Consider the following 14,611-nt stretch of genomic DNA (forward strand, 5'->3'; position numbering starts at 1 on the left):
CCACTTGTCTGCTGTGTGGCCTTAGGCAAGTCCCTTCACTGCTCAGTGCCTCAGTTACTTCATCTGGAAATTGGGGAGTGAGGCTGTGAAACAGGGACTGAGTCCAGCCTGATTTGCTGGTATCCACCCCTGCACTTAATACAGTGCCTGGCACAGAGTAAGCACTTAATAAATACTATAATTATAATTAGGAGAAGCAGCGTGGCCCAGTGGAAAGAGCACGGGCTTTGGAGTCAGAAGTCATGGGTTCGAATCCCAGCTCTGCCACTTGTCAGCTGTGTGACTGTGGGCAAGTCACTTAACTTCTCTGTGCCTCAGTTACCTCATCTGTAAAATGGGGATTAAGATTGTGAGCCCCACGTGGGACGAGCTAATTCCCCTGTGTCTACCCCAGTGCTTAGAACAGTGCTCTGCACATAGTAAGCGCTTAACAAATACCAACATTATTATTATTATTATTAATGTTGGATTGCCCCCTCCCGCCCCAGGAGTTTGAATAAATCCATCTGGCTCGGGTTATCTAACTCACAGGAACTGACTCCTGCAAGAACAGGAGTGACGTTTCTTGCCTTCATTCATTTTGAGTCAACTCCTGTCCACTAGCACCTGCAGGGAAGCAGCTAGTTTGGAGGAGGTGGCAAGGTGGGAATTTCCAAGAAATTAAAACTGGTTCTGGCCCCAGGGATGGTGGAACTAACAAACCACAGGCAGCGTCTCCTTTTACCTTGGATTACTTGGGCACTTGGATCTGGGTCTTCTGGACATTTGGTATTTGCCCCACCTTCAGCCCCGTAACACTTATGTACATATCTATTAATTATTCATTCATATATTGTCTCTCTCTCCCCCTCTAGACTGTAAGCTCAAAATGGGCATGAATGTGTCTACCAACTCGGTTGTATTGTATTCTCTCAAATCCTTCCTATATTGCTCTGCACACAGTCAGCACTCAATAAATACCATTGATTGACTGATTGATAACCTGCAGTTCTCACCTAAATAGTAAGTCTCTAAGGGATCTACCAGTCACTATCTTAAAAGACAAATCACTTCCACCTCAGGCATTCACTTAGACAATAATAAATAATAGCATCTATTAAGCATTTACTAAGGGCCAAGCACCGTTCTAAGGACTGAGGTAGATGCAAGATAACCAGGCCGGATACGGTTCGCGGTCTCAAGGAGGAGGGAGACAACAAATGAGGAAACTGAGGCCCAGAAAAGTGGAGTGTTTTGCCCAGGTTCACAAAGCAGGCAAGTGACAGAACCGGGGTTAGAACTCTGGTCCTCTGTGCTCTTTACACTGTTTCTTCTCATCGCAGATGATGTCATTCAGCTCACTAGTGTGAGACAAGGAGGCAAACATGAAAACTGCATCAGGAGCTGCAAGCAAGCTTTGGGTCTGTGTACAGTTGGGGAGGGACCGTGGGGCCTCCATTAACCTAACCTTTAAACAGTGCTCTCTGCACATAGGAAATGCTCAATAAATAGGATCGATTGATCTTTTCAGCCACATCTGGCCTCCAAGATGAATTTCACCATCAGCAACACCTCCTGAAGTGTCTGACACTTGCTTTCTACACAGCTGGACCTTTGACCTAGAACTCACAATCCTAGAGTCAGACCACACACGAGTCACGTGAATTACACCTTGTACTGTGTTTCTGAAGACGGAACTTTTCTCTCAAACAACCCCGAGGCCTTTCATATCTACGATCTCACCAGTCATCATGCCATTTCTGTGTGGGAAGGAGAGGGCAGTGTGTCCTGGTGGAAAAAGCACAGGTCTGGGAATCAGGAGACCTGGGTTTTAATCCTAGCTCTTCCATTTGTCTGCTGTGACATTTAAGACACTTCTCTCCGTGCCTCAGTTTCCTCATCTACGATTCAATACCAATTCTCCCTCCTAGTTAGACCATGAGCCTCATGCTGGACAGAGACTATGTCAGATCTGCTTATGCTGTATCTACCTCAGAGCTCAGCACTGGGATCGGAGCCTAGGAAGGATTACGATTTCCATTTTGCAATTGGAAAAAATGAGGTGCAGGGAGAGCATGTTGTTCTTGCCAAAGGACTAGTGGAGGGCTTCGGATATAGGCCTCCATTCCCTGAACCTATAAGCCCCGAGGCCCAAGGGAAACATCAAGAGCCACGAGGGAGTTGCAGGTGAACAGGTAAAATCAAGTTCCTGACTTGAGACTCTCCGAGACAGGGGAAGAAGGGAGGCTTTCAAAATATCCATGCCAGGGGCAGGCACCAGGCTCCAGGCCTGAGGTCCACAGCAGCCGGCTACGCTGACCCCCCAGAGAAGGAATCCCAAAGGTTCACTCGGGCCGCTTCTTTGGCTGCCATTCCCCATCTGTTTCTCAGAGGGACTGGAATTTTCTGACGGTCCGTTATGGCCTCTTATGCAGTGAAATTATGCAGGCTCCCTAGGCCATCTGACATTTTTAATATTTAACAACACAAACAGCCCGGCGCAGTAAAATGAAAAGCACCAAGTCTCATATCATCTGTTTCTTTTTATCTCTAAGAGGTCAGATCTCTAGTTGGTGAATGGCTTTCCTCTTCCTCTACCCCCAAAATCCTCACACAAAATGGGAATGCAGGAAAACAGCTCTTTTACCACACCATCATTCCCACTGGCACGGGTGAAAAATGCTACCTCTCTTAGCCCAGTGAGGGTAGGTGCTACTAGCCCAGGAAGAAATCAGGAGGTTGATAACACAGTATGGGTTTCATGGCTTAACTAGGACCCATAGACCAAGCTAATAGCAACTCCCCAGCTTTCTCAAAATAAACTCAAAGCAGGGCCATGAACACACACACGCAGGGATGGGAAGGGCAGAGGAGATAAATTTTTAGGCTGGTTGTTCTGAGCCATAAATCAGTTGCAGACTGAAGCACGGGTGTGTGCTTATATGCTGTGCTCAAATCTGAGAGTTCCTTTGTAGGTCAGGATAGTTTGTCGCCTGTTAAAAAAATTCCAATCTCCGGGGACGTCTCAAAGGTGATTTCTCTCACCTCACTCTCTGTTCAATACACGGGAGTGATGAGTGAGGGATGGCTTGGGAGGAGGGGAGAACCTGAGCTGGGATGTAGTGGGAGAAGATGAGAAAGGGAAGAGGGGGCCAACTGAGGGAGAACCTTGGAGCTGATGGTCAAGAATTCACCATGCCGTGCCCTGCGGAATTTTGGGTAGGGAAGTGAAGTCCTCGGATCCCTCTTTAGAAATCCCCAAATCACTACCATGTTCCATTTATGGCAACTCTGTTAGCTCTTGGACATGTCCGTCGAAGCCTTTAGTTCCCCTTCTCTCATTCGCTTCTGAGTTACTCTTGCATTTGGATTTTCCTCTCTGATTCACTCCTTCCTCAACCCCCCAGCACTTATGTACATATCCATAATTTATTTATATAAACAATATGCCTTCTCCCCCTCTAGACTGTGAGTTGATTGTGGGCAGGGAATGTGTTTCCAACACTGCTATATTGTACTCTCCCAAGTGCTTAGTACAGTGCTCTGCACACAGTAAGCACTTAATAAAGACTGTAACTACTAATATTGCATGAAGAATCGTGATTTGGTAAAAATCACTTCATAGAGGAGGAAGATGTAGGGTGAATAAATCACTGAAAAATCTAACATCTCTACTCTAAAGGGATCCCTTAATGCCCACCGACACTAAGCACGATTGTCTTTTACCAATTCTCGAGGACACGGGCTTGAACAGTTATCTGAACCAAACCTTAAAATGACAGTTCATCTCTCTGCTGATATTAAAAATAATCAAGACTAGCGAAGGGTGAGGTTAGGGCACAGAAGGGCACAGAGGAAGGTCGAGGAAGGGAGAGAGACAAGCATTGGGGAAGAAAGAGGGAGACATGTGGGAAAATGGGCTGGGGTCCTTTATTGGATTGTCTGATTGTTTCTCCTTAAGCTTTATGAGTTTGCAGGGCTTCATGCATTTTGGTGGTCAGAAGACTGAAAGAGAGAATTCATTCTCCAATCCTCTCACATGCCTAGTGATGCTAGTCCTTTGGCTCCCTGGATGGACAGTTCAATTTTCAGAGAAAGGGAGAGTCTGGAGGGACAGTGGGACCACCAGTAACCACCCCAAGTTCACAAATGGTTTTGAGCTTCACATTTGAAGAGTGGGCATTTCCTCCTTTCATGTTAGGGGACAGATGAGAAGCAGCGAGGCTTAGAGGAAAGAGCCCAGGCTTGGGAATCAGAGGTTGTGGGTTCTAATCCCGGCTCTGCCACTTGTCAGCTGTGTGACTTTGGGCAAGTCTCAACTTCTCTGGGCCTCAGTTACCTCATCTGTAAAATGGGGATGAAGACTGTGAACCTCATGAGCGACAACCTGATCACTTAGTATCCGCCCAGCGCTTAGAACAGTGCTTTGCACATAGTAAGCACTTAACAAACATTATTATTATTATTATCCTGGCTCTGCCACTTGTCAGCTGTGTGACTTTGGGCAAGTCTCTTAATTTCTCTGGGCCTCAGTTACCTCATCTGTAAAATGATGAAGACTGTGAGCCCCACGTGGAGCACCTGATTACCTTGTATCTACCCCAGCGTTTAGAACAGTGCTTGGCCCATAGTAAGCGCTTAACAAGTACCATCATCATCTTCATCCCCTTTTTCAGTGAAGCACCTTTCATTCACCAGAAGAAGTAAATGTAACAATGGGCTCTGCGGTGAAATAGAAGAGAGTTTGGAGGAAGGAGCTGGGCAACTCTATGTTGTAGCCCTACATTTCTCCAACAAATACCCACCTGCCAGAACTCCCTGCTTCCTGAAAGGCCTGCCTTCTTCTGAGGAGCTGGACCGCTCTGGCCGGCAGTGTTTAAAGTCAATCTGCTGCCACCTTGGCAGAATTGGCTTGAGTCCCGAGGTTATTACTCTCTGGATCGTCAGTTGGCAGGCCTTTCACACAAACCTTTCTTTGCTCCTTGGAGAGTCTCTTTAGAACAGCGGGCTCAGACCCCCAAAATAAACCAACTTCCTGCTTACAGGCAGGGGAAGGGACTATATGACTTTGTGAGCTCCATTTGAGTTCAGTCTGAGGTGGATGCAAACCTCATGGCTAGGCCTTGCTCAACACCTCCAAAGCCTAATATTCAATCCTTCAGTAGTATTTATTGAGCACTGTACTAAGCGCTTGGAATGTACAACTCGGCAACAGATAGAGACAATCTATGTCCAATGATGGGCTTACAGTCTAATCGGGCTCTGCCACTTGTCAGCTGTGTGACTGTGGATAAGTCACTTCACTTCTCAGTGCCTCAGTTTCCTCATCTGTAAAATGGAGATTAAGACTGTGAGCCTCACGTGGGACAACCTGATTACCCTGTATCTACCCCAGCGCTTAAAACAGTGCTCTGCACATAGTAAGCGCTTAACAAATGCCAACATTATTATTATTATTACAGTCTAATATTCAAGTAATCACCCACCTAATGGGACTATGGGTATACGTGCTCTGAAATTAAATAAGGCAAATTCTTTTTCCTTGAACGACAAGGATATCTGCCTCAGTTCTCTTCATTTTGTAAGAGTAGGCTAGGTAAAGGGGAATTATTTAGAATAACTGGCAACTTCTAATTACGTGAGAGTGAATCTCGTACCCATTTTACTTTTGGGTTCTCTACTCAGAGTTAGTGACACACAGACTGTCAAAATGTATCAGTCAATCACTCAATCATATATGTCAAGTGTCTGCTTGGTTCCAAGCACGAGTCTAAGCTCTTGGGCCAATGTGACTGAAAAAATATGATCCCTGCCCATTGTTGTCGAACTGTACATTCCAAGTGTTTAGTACAGTGGTCTGCACATAGTAATCGCTCAATAAATACTATTGAATGAATGAATATTGAATGAACAACCTATCTGGGGAGATAGATGTGAAATAATTCTCAGTGGAAAGAGCCCAGGATTGGGAGTCAGAGGTCATGGGTTCAAATCCCGGCTCTGCCACTTGTCAGCTGTGTGACTGTGGGCAAGTCACTTCACTTCTCTGTGCCTCAGTTCCCTCATCTGTAAAATGGGGATTAACTATGAGCCTCACGTGGGACAACCTGCTTACCCTGTATCTACCCCAGCGCTTAGAACAGTGCTCTGCACATAGTAAGCGCTTAACAAGTACCAACATTATTATTATTTACACGTAAGAGGAAGAAGTGCTCAAACAGCAGTGTAGGAAAATATTATTGTGCTCCTTGTGGGTAGGGATCCCGTCTACTGACACTGTTCCATTGTACTTTTCCAAGCGTTCAGAGCAATGCTCTGCACACAGTAAGCACTCAATAAATACCATCAGTCGAATGGTTCCAAGTGCTTAGTATAGTGCTCTGCACATAGCAAGCGCTCAATAAATACTATTGAATGAATGAAAGTGGAATGGGAAGCAGTGAGAGCAGAAGTACCAGTTAAGAAGGAGCAGAAGTTCTGAGAGGATAGCAGCAAAGACGGGGACCTGGAAGGATGACTCATTACTGGTAATCAAGGAGATCCTCCTTGATACTGGATTTACTGGGAATGTTGCCTCTGGATTTGCCCAACACCAGATTGGGGATGAACCCTAACACTTTCTATGCTATTTCATTTTCCCTAGAAGTCTTCCCCTCCATGTACTAACATAAAGATAGAAAATCAATAACCCTAGCAGAAATCCATCCATTTGTTTCATTGCTCTGATCTCTTCAGCATCTTCATAATGGGACTTAACTCCATTTGGACTGCCCCTGCAAAAGCTGGCTGAGCAGCAACAAAAGCAAAAAATTTGCTGGATAAACCTAATTTACCCAGGTTATGATTTTTACAAAAGGACTTTCAATTGACACCCTGAAAAACTACAAAAATCATTCCACTGAACTACCTTTTATACTTTTGCTAAACTTACTTGCAGAGAACGTGACTACTAATTCAGCTATATTGCATTCTAAGTGCTGAGTACAGTGCTCCGCACCTAGTAAATGCTCAATAAATACCATGGATTGATTTTGTTTTTCCTGATTTTTTTTCCTTTTATTTCTTAATTTGTACTTAAATGATAGAATTACCTGTCCTTCATCTTGGTTAATTTAAGTAAGAAAGGGTTTACTTGGCTACATTCTGGATTAGAGATGTGGAAAGGAGGGCTTCTCCACTCTTGGCTCCTGTCCCTTCCCCTCTGTCTCTCCACATCGTTTACACATCCCTGAAAACCACTTGCCACATCCAACCCAGACACCCACAAACCCCCCCCCCCCCCACAGTTAATGCACACACTCCGTCCCTCAAGCATCCTCACCTAAGACTCTTTAAACCCTCACCTTTGATGGCCTCCAAAGGATTCCCAATCCACCTCAGTGTGTGAGCAGGCCCAAGGAGAAACCGTCCTATTCCATCATCTTCTCCCCTTTATTTGTTTCTTAAGGTGTCTTTTCTGTTTCCTTTTTTTCCTCGATTTTCCTGATTTTTAAAACATGCTGTTTCTGATTGTTAGCCATCTGACACAGTTCTCTACCCTCTTCTCATTTGTCTGAGTTTCTTTCTCTCTCTTTTCCTAAAGCATCTTCAGGTGTCATCTAACATCTTCATTTTCCACTCTTTTTTGTTCCTTTTGCCTCTTTTCTTTTTTTCTCCCGTGCTTAAGTCCCATTTTTTTCTCTTTTTCTTCTTTGGGGCCCGAGGTAGTGCAAACATTGCTAGTTCACTGCTCTTTTCTGAGGATGTATTTTACGTGTGTTGGCTCTATTTGTTGTGCTTGGTTGAGGAGCTATACCCTCCTCTCCCATTCTGAGGTCCCCAGCTAGCTAGGCTTGCTTCATGGAGGGATTGGAGATGACTTTTGGTCAGAGTTTGCTGCTGTCTGCAGTTTGGCAATGTGGGTGATAATTTAAGGTCACATCTCCTCCAAGAAGCCTTCCCCGATTAAATCCTCTTTCCCCTGGCTCGCTCTGCCTCTGCAGCATCTATGCACTTGGATCTGTGACCTTTGGACATTTGATATTCGCCCCACTCCCAACCCCAACAGCACTTATGTACCTATTTTAAATTATATATTATAAATTACTTATTTATTCATATTAATGTCTGCCTCCTCCTCTAGACTGCAACTCGTTATGGGCAGGGAATCCTACTGCTAATTCCATTGTACTGTATTCTCCCAAGCGCTTAGTACAGCACTCTGCACATAAGTGCTCAATAAATATCACTGACTGGGTAAATTTGTTCTGATATTGTACCCTCCCAAGGCTCCACATTCTTCCTGCTGTACCTTTTTTGATTTTGCTCTCTGTTCTCCATGCTTCTCAACATGTTTCAGTCAATCAAGAGCACTTACTGCATGGAGCACTGTATCCAGCACTAGGGAGAGTACAAGGACTGTTAGACAAGATCCCTGACCTCAAGAAGTTTATGATCTGGGGGAAAGACAGATCATAGAACATACAGATTAAAGGAAGAAAGTAAAGTGGATATGAATAAGGGTTAGCCATAGATATATAAGATAGAGGGTCTGTAAGATATGTATGCAAGTGTTAGAGGTGGTTGTGGGCAATTTAACCCAGGGAGATGAGAAGTGAATCAGGAAATGTCTCTTGGAGGAGATGGAATTTCAGAAGACTCCCCCTTCCTTTTATTCTTGCTTTTTCCTGATTTCCCTACCTTCACTTTCCTCCTCCCTCTATCTCATTCTCTCCTGTCCCTGCAGGCAATTCATCTTTCTGCCCCTCTTGGAGAGTATTTTTTGATATACATTCTCCCTCTCCCTTTCATTCTCCTCTCCCCACTTCATCTTTTTAAGATGTTGTTTTCCCTGGCCTCTGCTCACCCTCGCCCCCATGTCTATCTCCTTTGTCCCTGGGAGCACTTAAGTACCATAATTAGTATTTCCTTTGGGGTGACCCATCCCTTACCTGACCCTCTGTTTTCCCCGTTTTTTAACTTTCTCTAAAAAGACGAGGCCATAAGGGATCACCGCCAGGCACAGACCAGGCACCCAATGTTTAGTTCTCTGGGCACAAACATGGAGCCTCAGCTCTGGATTTTCCATCCGAGACCTCCAGTGCCAAAATGTGCACTGGAATTAGATAGGGAGACATTAAGGGGATAATTTATTGTAAAGAAATACAGCAATGACTGAGGATCTCAAAAGTGCCGGGCACCGTACCCTGGGGGGATTTTAGCCACTCAGACATCTGTCAGGCAACTAATCCAGCCAAATATGAATCACCTAAGCGGATTCTAGGTTATGTGGAGGATGATGTCATAATTCTGACAGAAGAGAGCTGCCTATTTTCCTCTAAAAGAGAGGATTTGAGATGAAGGGCAGAACGATTGACCTCGAGGAGACCTTCCCTTGTTCATTTCTCATCCTCCCAGCTTCCATCCCCCACAACTGCCACCTCAGCACTTCTGCTTCGCCTAACGTCTCTACTGGATGACTCTGGGCAAGTTGCTGAACTTCTCTGTGCCTCATTTATCTCATCTGTAAAATGGGGATTAAGACTGTGAGTCTCGTACCCATTTGGTTGTAACCATCCCAGCTCTCAGCACAGTGCCTGGCAAATATTAAGTACTTAACAAATAACAGAACTAGTATTATTATTATGGTTATTATGAAGCCCTTGGATAACTCACACCGCCTGCTCCATGACAAGTATGCTCATGTCTTTACCATCTTCTCCAGAGTGTTCACGTCCATATCTTTTCCCTCTTCTCCTTCTATGGTTAATCTATTTTTTAGCGTTTGCCTCCCTTGCTAGAATGTAAATGTAGAATGTAGAATGCTAGAATGATCATTGAGGGCAGGGATCATGTCTGCTGATTCCACTGTACTCTAAGCATTTAGACCAGTGCTGTGTTAGCGACTTCAGCACCCCCCCCCCCCAATAATCAAAAGTACTTGAACGTCCAGTAACCTGAATGTACGGGGTAGAGGTCTAAGCAAAATGTGCAGGTAACATCCCCATGGCAGTCATCAGAAGGAGGGACCCAGGTTTTGCCAAAGACTGTGGACAGAGTGTGGCATGGGGGGGGAGAAAGATTTGGGGGAGCAGGGAGAAGCAAGCAAGCCAAGACCAAGAAGTAAGATAAGGACCTAGACTATGTGTTAAATTGCTTCAGTTGCTAGTTTAGAACTAAGAAGCAACATAAGAAGCAGCGTGGCTCAGTGGTAAGAGCTCGGGCTTGGGAGTCAGAGGTCATGGGTTCGAATCCCAGCTCTGCCATGTGTCAGCTGTGTGACTGTGGGCAAGTCACTTAACTTCTCTGGGCCTCAGATGCGTCATCTGTAAAATGAGGATTAAGACTGTGAGCCTCACGTGGGACAACCTGCTTACCCTGTATCTACCCCAGTGCTTAGAATGGTGCTCTGCACATAGGAAGCGCTTAACAAATACCAACATTATTATTATTAATTTGGGTCTAGGAGAAAGCAGTGGAGTTTACTGGAAAAAAACATGGGTAGAAAGTCTGGGTTCTAATCTTAGCTCTGTCCCGATCTGCTTTGTGACCGTGGGCAAGTCTCTTAACCTTCAAGTGCCCACTTGCCTTATCTGTGAAATGGGAATAAGATACCGTCTCTTAAATTCTGAGGGCTCATGTTTACCAGAGCACAGTGTTTAGCACATTATAAGTATTCATATCCCTCAGTACATTATGAGGGAGATTTCCACTCATTAGCAATTTAGAGAAGCAGCATGGCCTAGAGGGGAGAAATGGGACCAGGAGTGAGAAGATCCTGGTTCTAATCCTGACTCCGCCACTTGTCTGCTGTGTGATCTTGGGCAAATCACTTAACTTTTCTGTGACACAGTTACATAATCTGTAAAATAGGGATTAAGGCTGTGAGCCCCATGTGGGATGAGGACTGTGTCTAACTGATTAGCTTGTATCTACTCCACTGCTTAGTCTAGTGTCTGGCACATAGTAAGCACTTAATTAATATCATAAGTACATATATTCAATTGTATTTATTGAGTGTTTACTGTATGCAGAGCACTGTACTAAGTGCACATACATACATATATGTGTAAATATATGTATATACCCACACCCACACCCTCAGGAATAAAAAAAATTCGGGAAGTATGGTATGTTGGACTTATTAATTTTTTTAATCCTTTAAAATATTAATAAATTCAACGTACCATACTTCCTGAAATTTTTTTTAATCCTTTAAAATCTATGGCTAACTTCACATCTTTTTCAGGCTCCCAATTTTCAGAGACTGGACACCTTTGAATCACAGGGCAGCTTGGTGAAAAATGTATGGGCTTGGAAGTAAGAGGATGTGGGTTTTAATCACAATTCTGCCACTTGCCTGCTGTGTGACCCTCAGTAAATCACAACTTCTCTTGGCCTCCGTTTTCTGATTTGTGAAATGGGGAATAAATCCTGCACCCTCCTACTTAGGCTATGAGCCCCATGTGGTTTAGGGACTGGGTCTGAGCTGATTATCTTGTATCTAACCCAGCACAGCACCGTATTTGACAATTGGGTTTAACAAATAATATCAAAGTTAGCACAGTGTTTGGGGTCCTTAGGTGATTAGCTGTGAGAAGTGGGATTGGACGTAAGAATAGTAGAGGTGGGGCCCAACGGTGGGAAGGAAATGGGTGGAGACAGGTTTTAACTAATCAGGAACTACTTAGGGAGAATTTAGGACTTGTATCTACAGTAATTCCTACTAGGTGCAGAACACTGCTCTGTGTGCACTTTCTCCCACATTCTTGAGAAGAAGAAAGGGGATTAGCTAAAGGGAGCTAAAATGAAGAATGAGGGATTTAGGTTAGATTAAATAACCTCTGGACAGGGAGGGTTATTAGATCCTAGAATGAATTGCTGAGTGAGGCAGTGGAATCTGTCTCCTTGGAGGTTTTAAAAATAGGTTAGAGATGGTTAAAGGTAATTATAACCCTGCCAGAGGAATCCATGATTTTCTGAGACTCTGGTGGGAGAGTGCAGGAGGAAGCAGAGAGCATACCAGACGAGCCACAGAGGTTCTGCCAATTCCTGGGATTTATATAGCTGAAGCACTTAATTGAAAATAAATGGGGGCCTCTCCAGTGGTGGGCAGAGTGTATCTGTGGAACTGGTCAACCAGGGAAAATCAAGTCACAAGAGCCCAAGCTGACTCTGACATTTAACATTCTTTAAAGCCCCAGACACATGAACCCAGGAATGTGGAAAAAGGCTGGACCACTGAGCACGACAGTGGAATGGACATAACAGGTGATAGTTCAACTCAGAGAAATGACATCTGGATCCAAGGGGCCTCCTTGGCCTCCTTTTCAGTTCTCTAGTTTCTGAGCCCTGGTGTTATGGAACTAGGAAAAATGCTCAGGAATGGAGCTCAGGAAAGTTTAGGCTGAATGTCTGGAAATATTTTCCGCACAGTGAGATCACTCAAGCGGTGGCATAGCCATCCTAAGGGAAGGAATTGGCTAGTTCAGAACTCCCGTCACTGAAAACTAGACTTCTCAGAACGCTAGAGAGCACAGTGTAGGAAACAGTGTGGACTGGCCAGCCAGCGTGGCAGGCCCAGGAGCTGGACAGATGATCGGTTATGTCTTTCCCAGACAGCTATTCTTCCTCTGTGGCATTTGTGACTCCCCAAGGCTAACCATTCTCTTTCCCGAGGCCAGACGCAGAGCGACAGACCCATTCACTCTGCCCTAGAGCTAGAAGGAGGAAGGTTACCTTCGGTGGGCGAGGTCTTTAACCTTCGGCAGAGGCCGTTGACGTCCCCGTAAGTCTCCTGGACTTTCTGAAGAGCCTCCGCTCCCCGCAGCTCCATGAGAGAGCGCAGCTCCGGCAGGGTGCAGCCAAAGCCGCCAGCATGGTTCAGCTCTTGTCGCTGGTTCTTGGGATAGAAATCCACTGAGCTGTTAGCCATGTCTCCCATCTCGTCTTCACTAGGGGCCCTCTTGACTTCAAGGTCGGTGGTGTGTGGCTGGTAGACGTTCTGGCCTGGGACGATTGTAGGTCAGTGTGACAGAAAGATGGAAACGCCTAGAGAGGAAGAAGGCGTGGAGGGGAAGAAGAGAATTCAGTTAAGAGGAACAGCCAGGAATTGCAATTTCAGGATTTCCAATCGACTTTTGGACCCCTCACTTGCCTGGTTAAGATATGGTCTCTGTTGATTTCATGCTATAGATCTGGGGTCTTCTCTCATGGATTCAACTCCAGTTAACAGTCACGGGGGCCACGATGTGTCAGGGAGGAATGAGGGGGCCAATCCATGGACAAGGTTGTTTCTGGCAGGTAATGGGATCCTGGTCAGGGCCTAGCACACCTAGTGTCTCCACTGCACTGAGGAAACCTGGGAAAATGACACACACAAAAGGAAAATGGAAAGAAAGAAGTTCAGGTCAGTGACAGAGAGACCCAGGCTTGCCCCGCCCCAAAAACAGGCCAACCGAGTTTCCCCTGAAAGGAAGGAGTTTCCACTTTCCAGCTGCCCCAGTCTCCTCCTTTCTTTCATGCCGTACCCATCCTACAGTGTTTTAAGATCTCTTGGCCCTAACCACTTGCTTTCTTGCTGTTCCATCCCTGTGAGAAACTGAAATGAGAAGATGCTGGGGTAAGGATGGATTCAGATTTCCCAGAAGACCTAGCAGGCAGCCAGGCTACTTGGAGGGAGTTGGGCTTCCTGAGCACCAGTAGGAGTACTTGAATAATAAAAGCCCTAAGACACTTTTGAGAAAATAACAGATAGAGAGCCGAAGACCTTTCAATCCAGCCACTCACATCTATTCATATGACACACACCTACTCACATGTGACTCATACTCCAATACATAATTTACAAAATGCAGTAGAAACACAATGGTTTAGGCGTAGTCTATACGAGGGTAAAGCCTATTGCCTCTACTGAGAGTGTTACCTGATTCCGTGTGGTATTATTCTCTCGAACGGAGCATAATGCTTTTAAAGTGGTTATAGTGAAGCATACAGAAGGGATTTCAATCCACTTACGCAAGCCAATAGATATCTGCTTTTACACTTGAGCTAGCCTAAGGGCTCTGAGCAGCACAGAGTACACCAGGGAGGTAGTGGGTGTCCTCCAACCTCTCTCACGCTCACACCCTAAACTGCCTACTAACAATCGCTTCAGGATTTATTTGGCACTTACTTTATGCCACACCCCATTTTAAACACTGAGAGGATTCAGCATAAACAGAGACCTCATGGAGTTTCAGTCTACAGAATAACAGCCCTAGGGTTCAGCTCGGTAGGGCCTTCTATAGCTAATTGCCTGGTGAAAGCATATAAGGGAGGGAGACCTGAGCAAACGTTCTTATCGACTAGTGAAGACTACACTCAGGTGAAGGTGGTCAAAGCAATCCTCCACCTAACTGGGGAGATGATTACAGTCACCTGACAACAGCTCAGCAACAAGGATCACATGACTCTCTTGGAACTAGACCTCACTCTTCTCAAGCCTAATTCATTTTTATAAGAATTTGGAGCCATTACCCCAAACATTCCAGACTCTCTACAGCTTCATGAACTTGGAAGAGATGAGGTATTGTTCCGTGGAAATGGCCGGTATTCCACTCTTAGTGTATCTGCTGATGGTTTTTCTCTAGTAACAATCCACACCAACATTTCT

General features: G+C 45.1%; 1 protein-coding gene across 6 annotated transcripts in view; it reads right to left on the bottom strand.

Annotated features, from left to right (window-relative positions):
- ATP2B3 (ATPase plasma membrane Ca2+ transporting 3) overlaps positions 1-13,004 on the bottom strand; it is a 131,822-nt gene extending 118,818 nt beyond the window's left edge. For all 6 annotated transcript variants that reach the window (XM_016227864.2, XM_016227863.2, XM_016227866.2 and 3 more), the window contains exon 1: positions 12,697-13,004. In XM_016227864.2, the coding sequence (XP_016083350.1) occupies positions 12,697-12,901 (205 nt within the window). In that variant the 5' untranslated portion in view covers positions 12,902-13,004. The remainder of the gene's footprint in view (positions 1-12,696) is intronic.
- Positions 13,005-14,611: the final 1,607 nt, after the last annotated feature.

The sequence above is a fragment of the Ornithorhynchus anatinus genome, chromosome 6, assembly GCF_004115215.2.
Source record: "Ornithorhynchus anatinus isolate Pmale09 chromosome 6, mOrnAna1.pri.v4, whole genome shotgun sequence".
NCBI classification, from domain to species: domain Eukaryota; kingdom Metazoa; phylum Chordata; class Mammalia; order Monotremata; family Ornithorhynchidae; genus Ornithorhynchus; species Ornithorhynchus anatinus.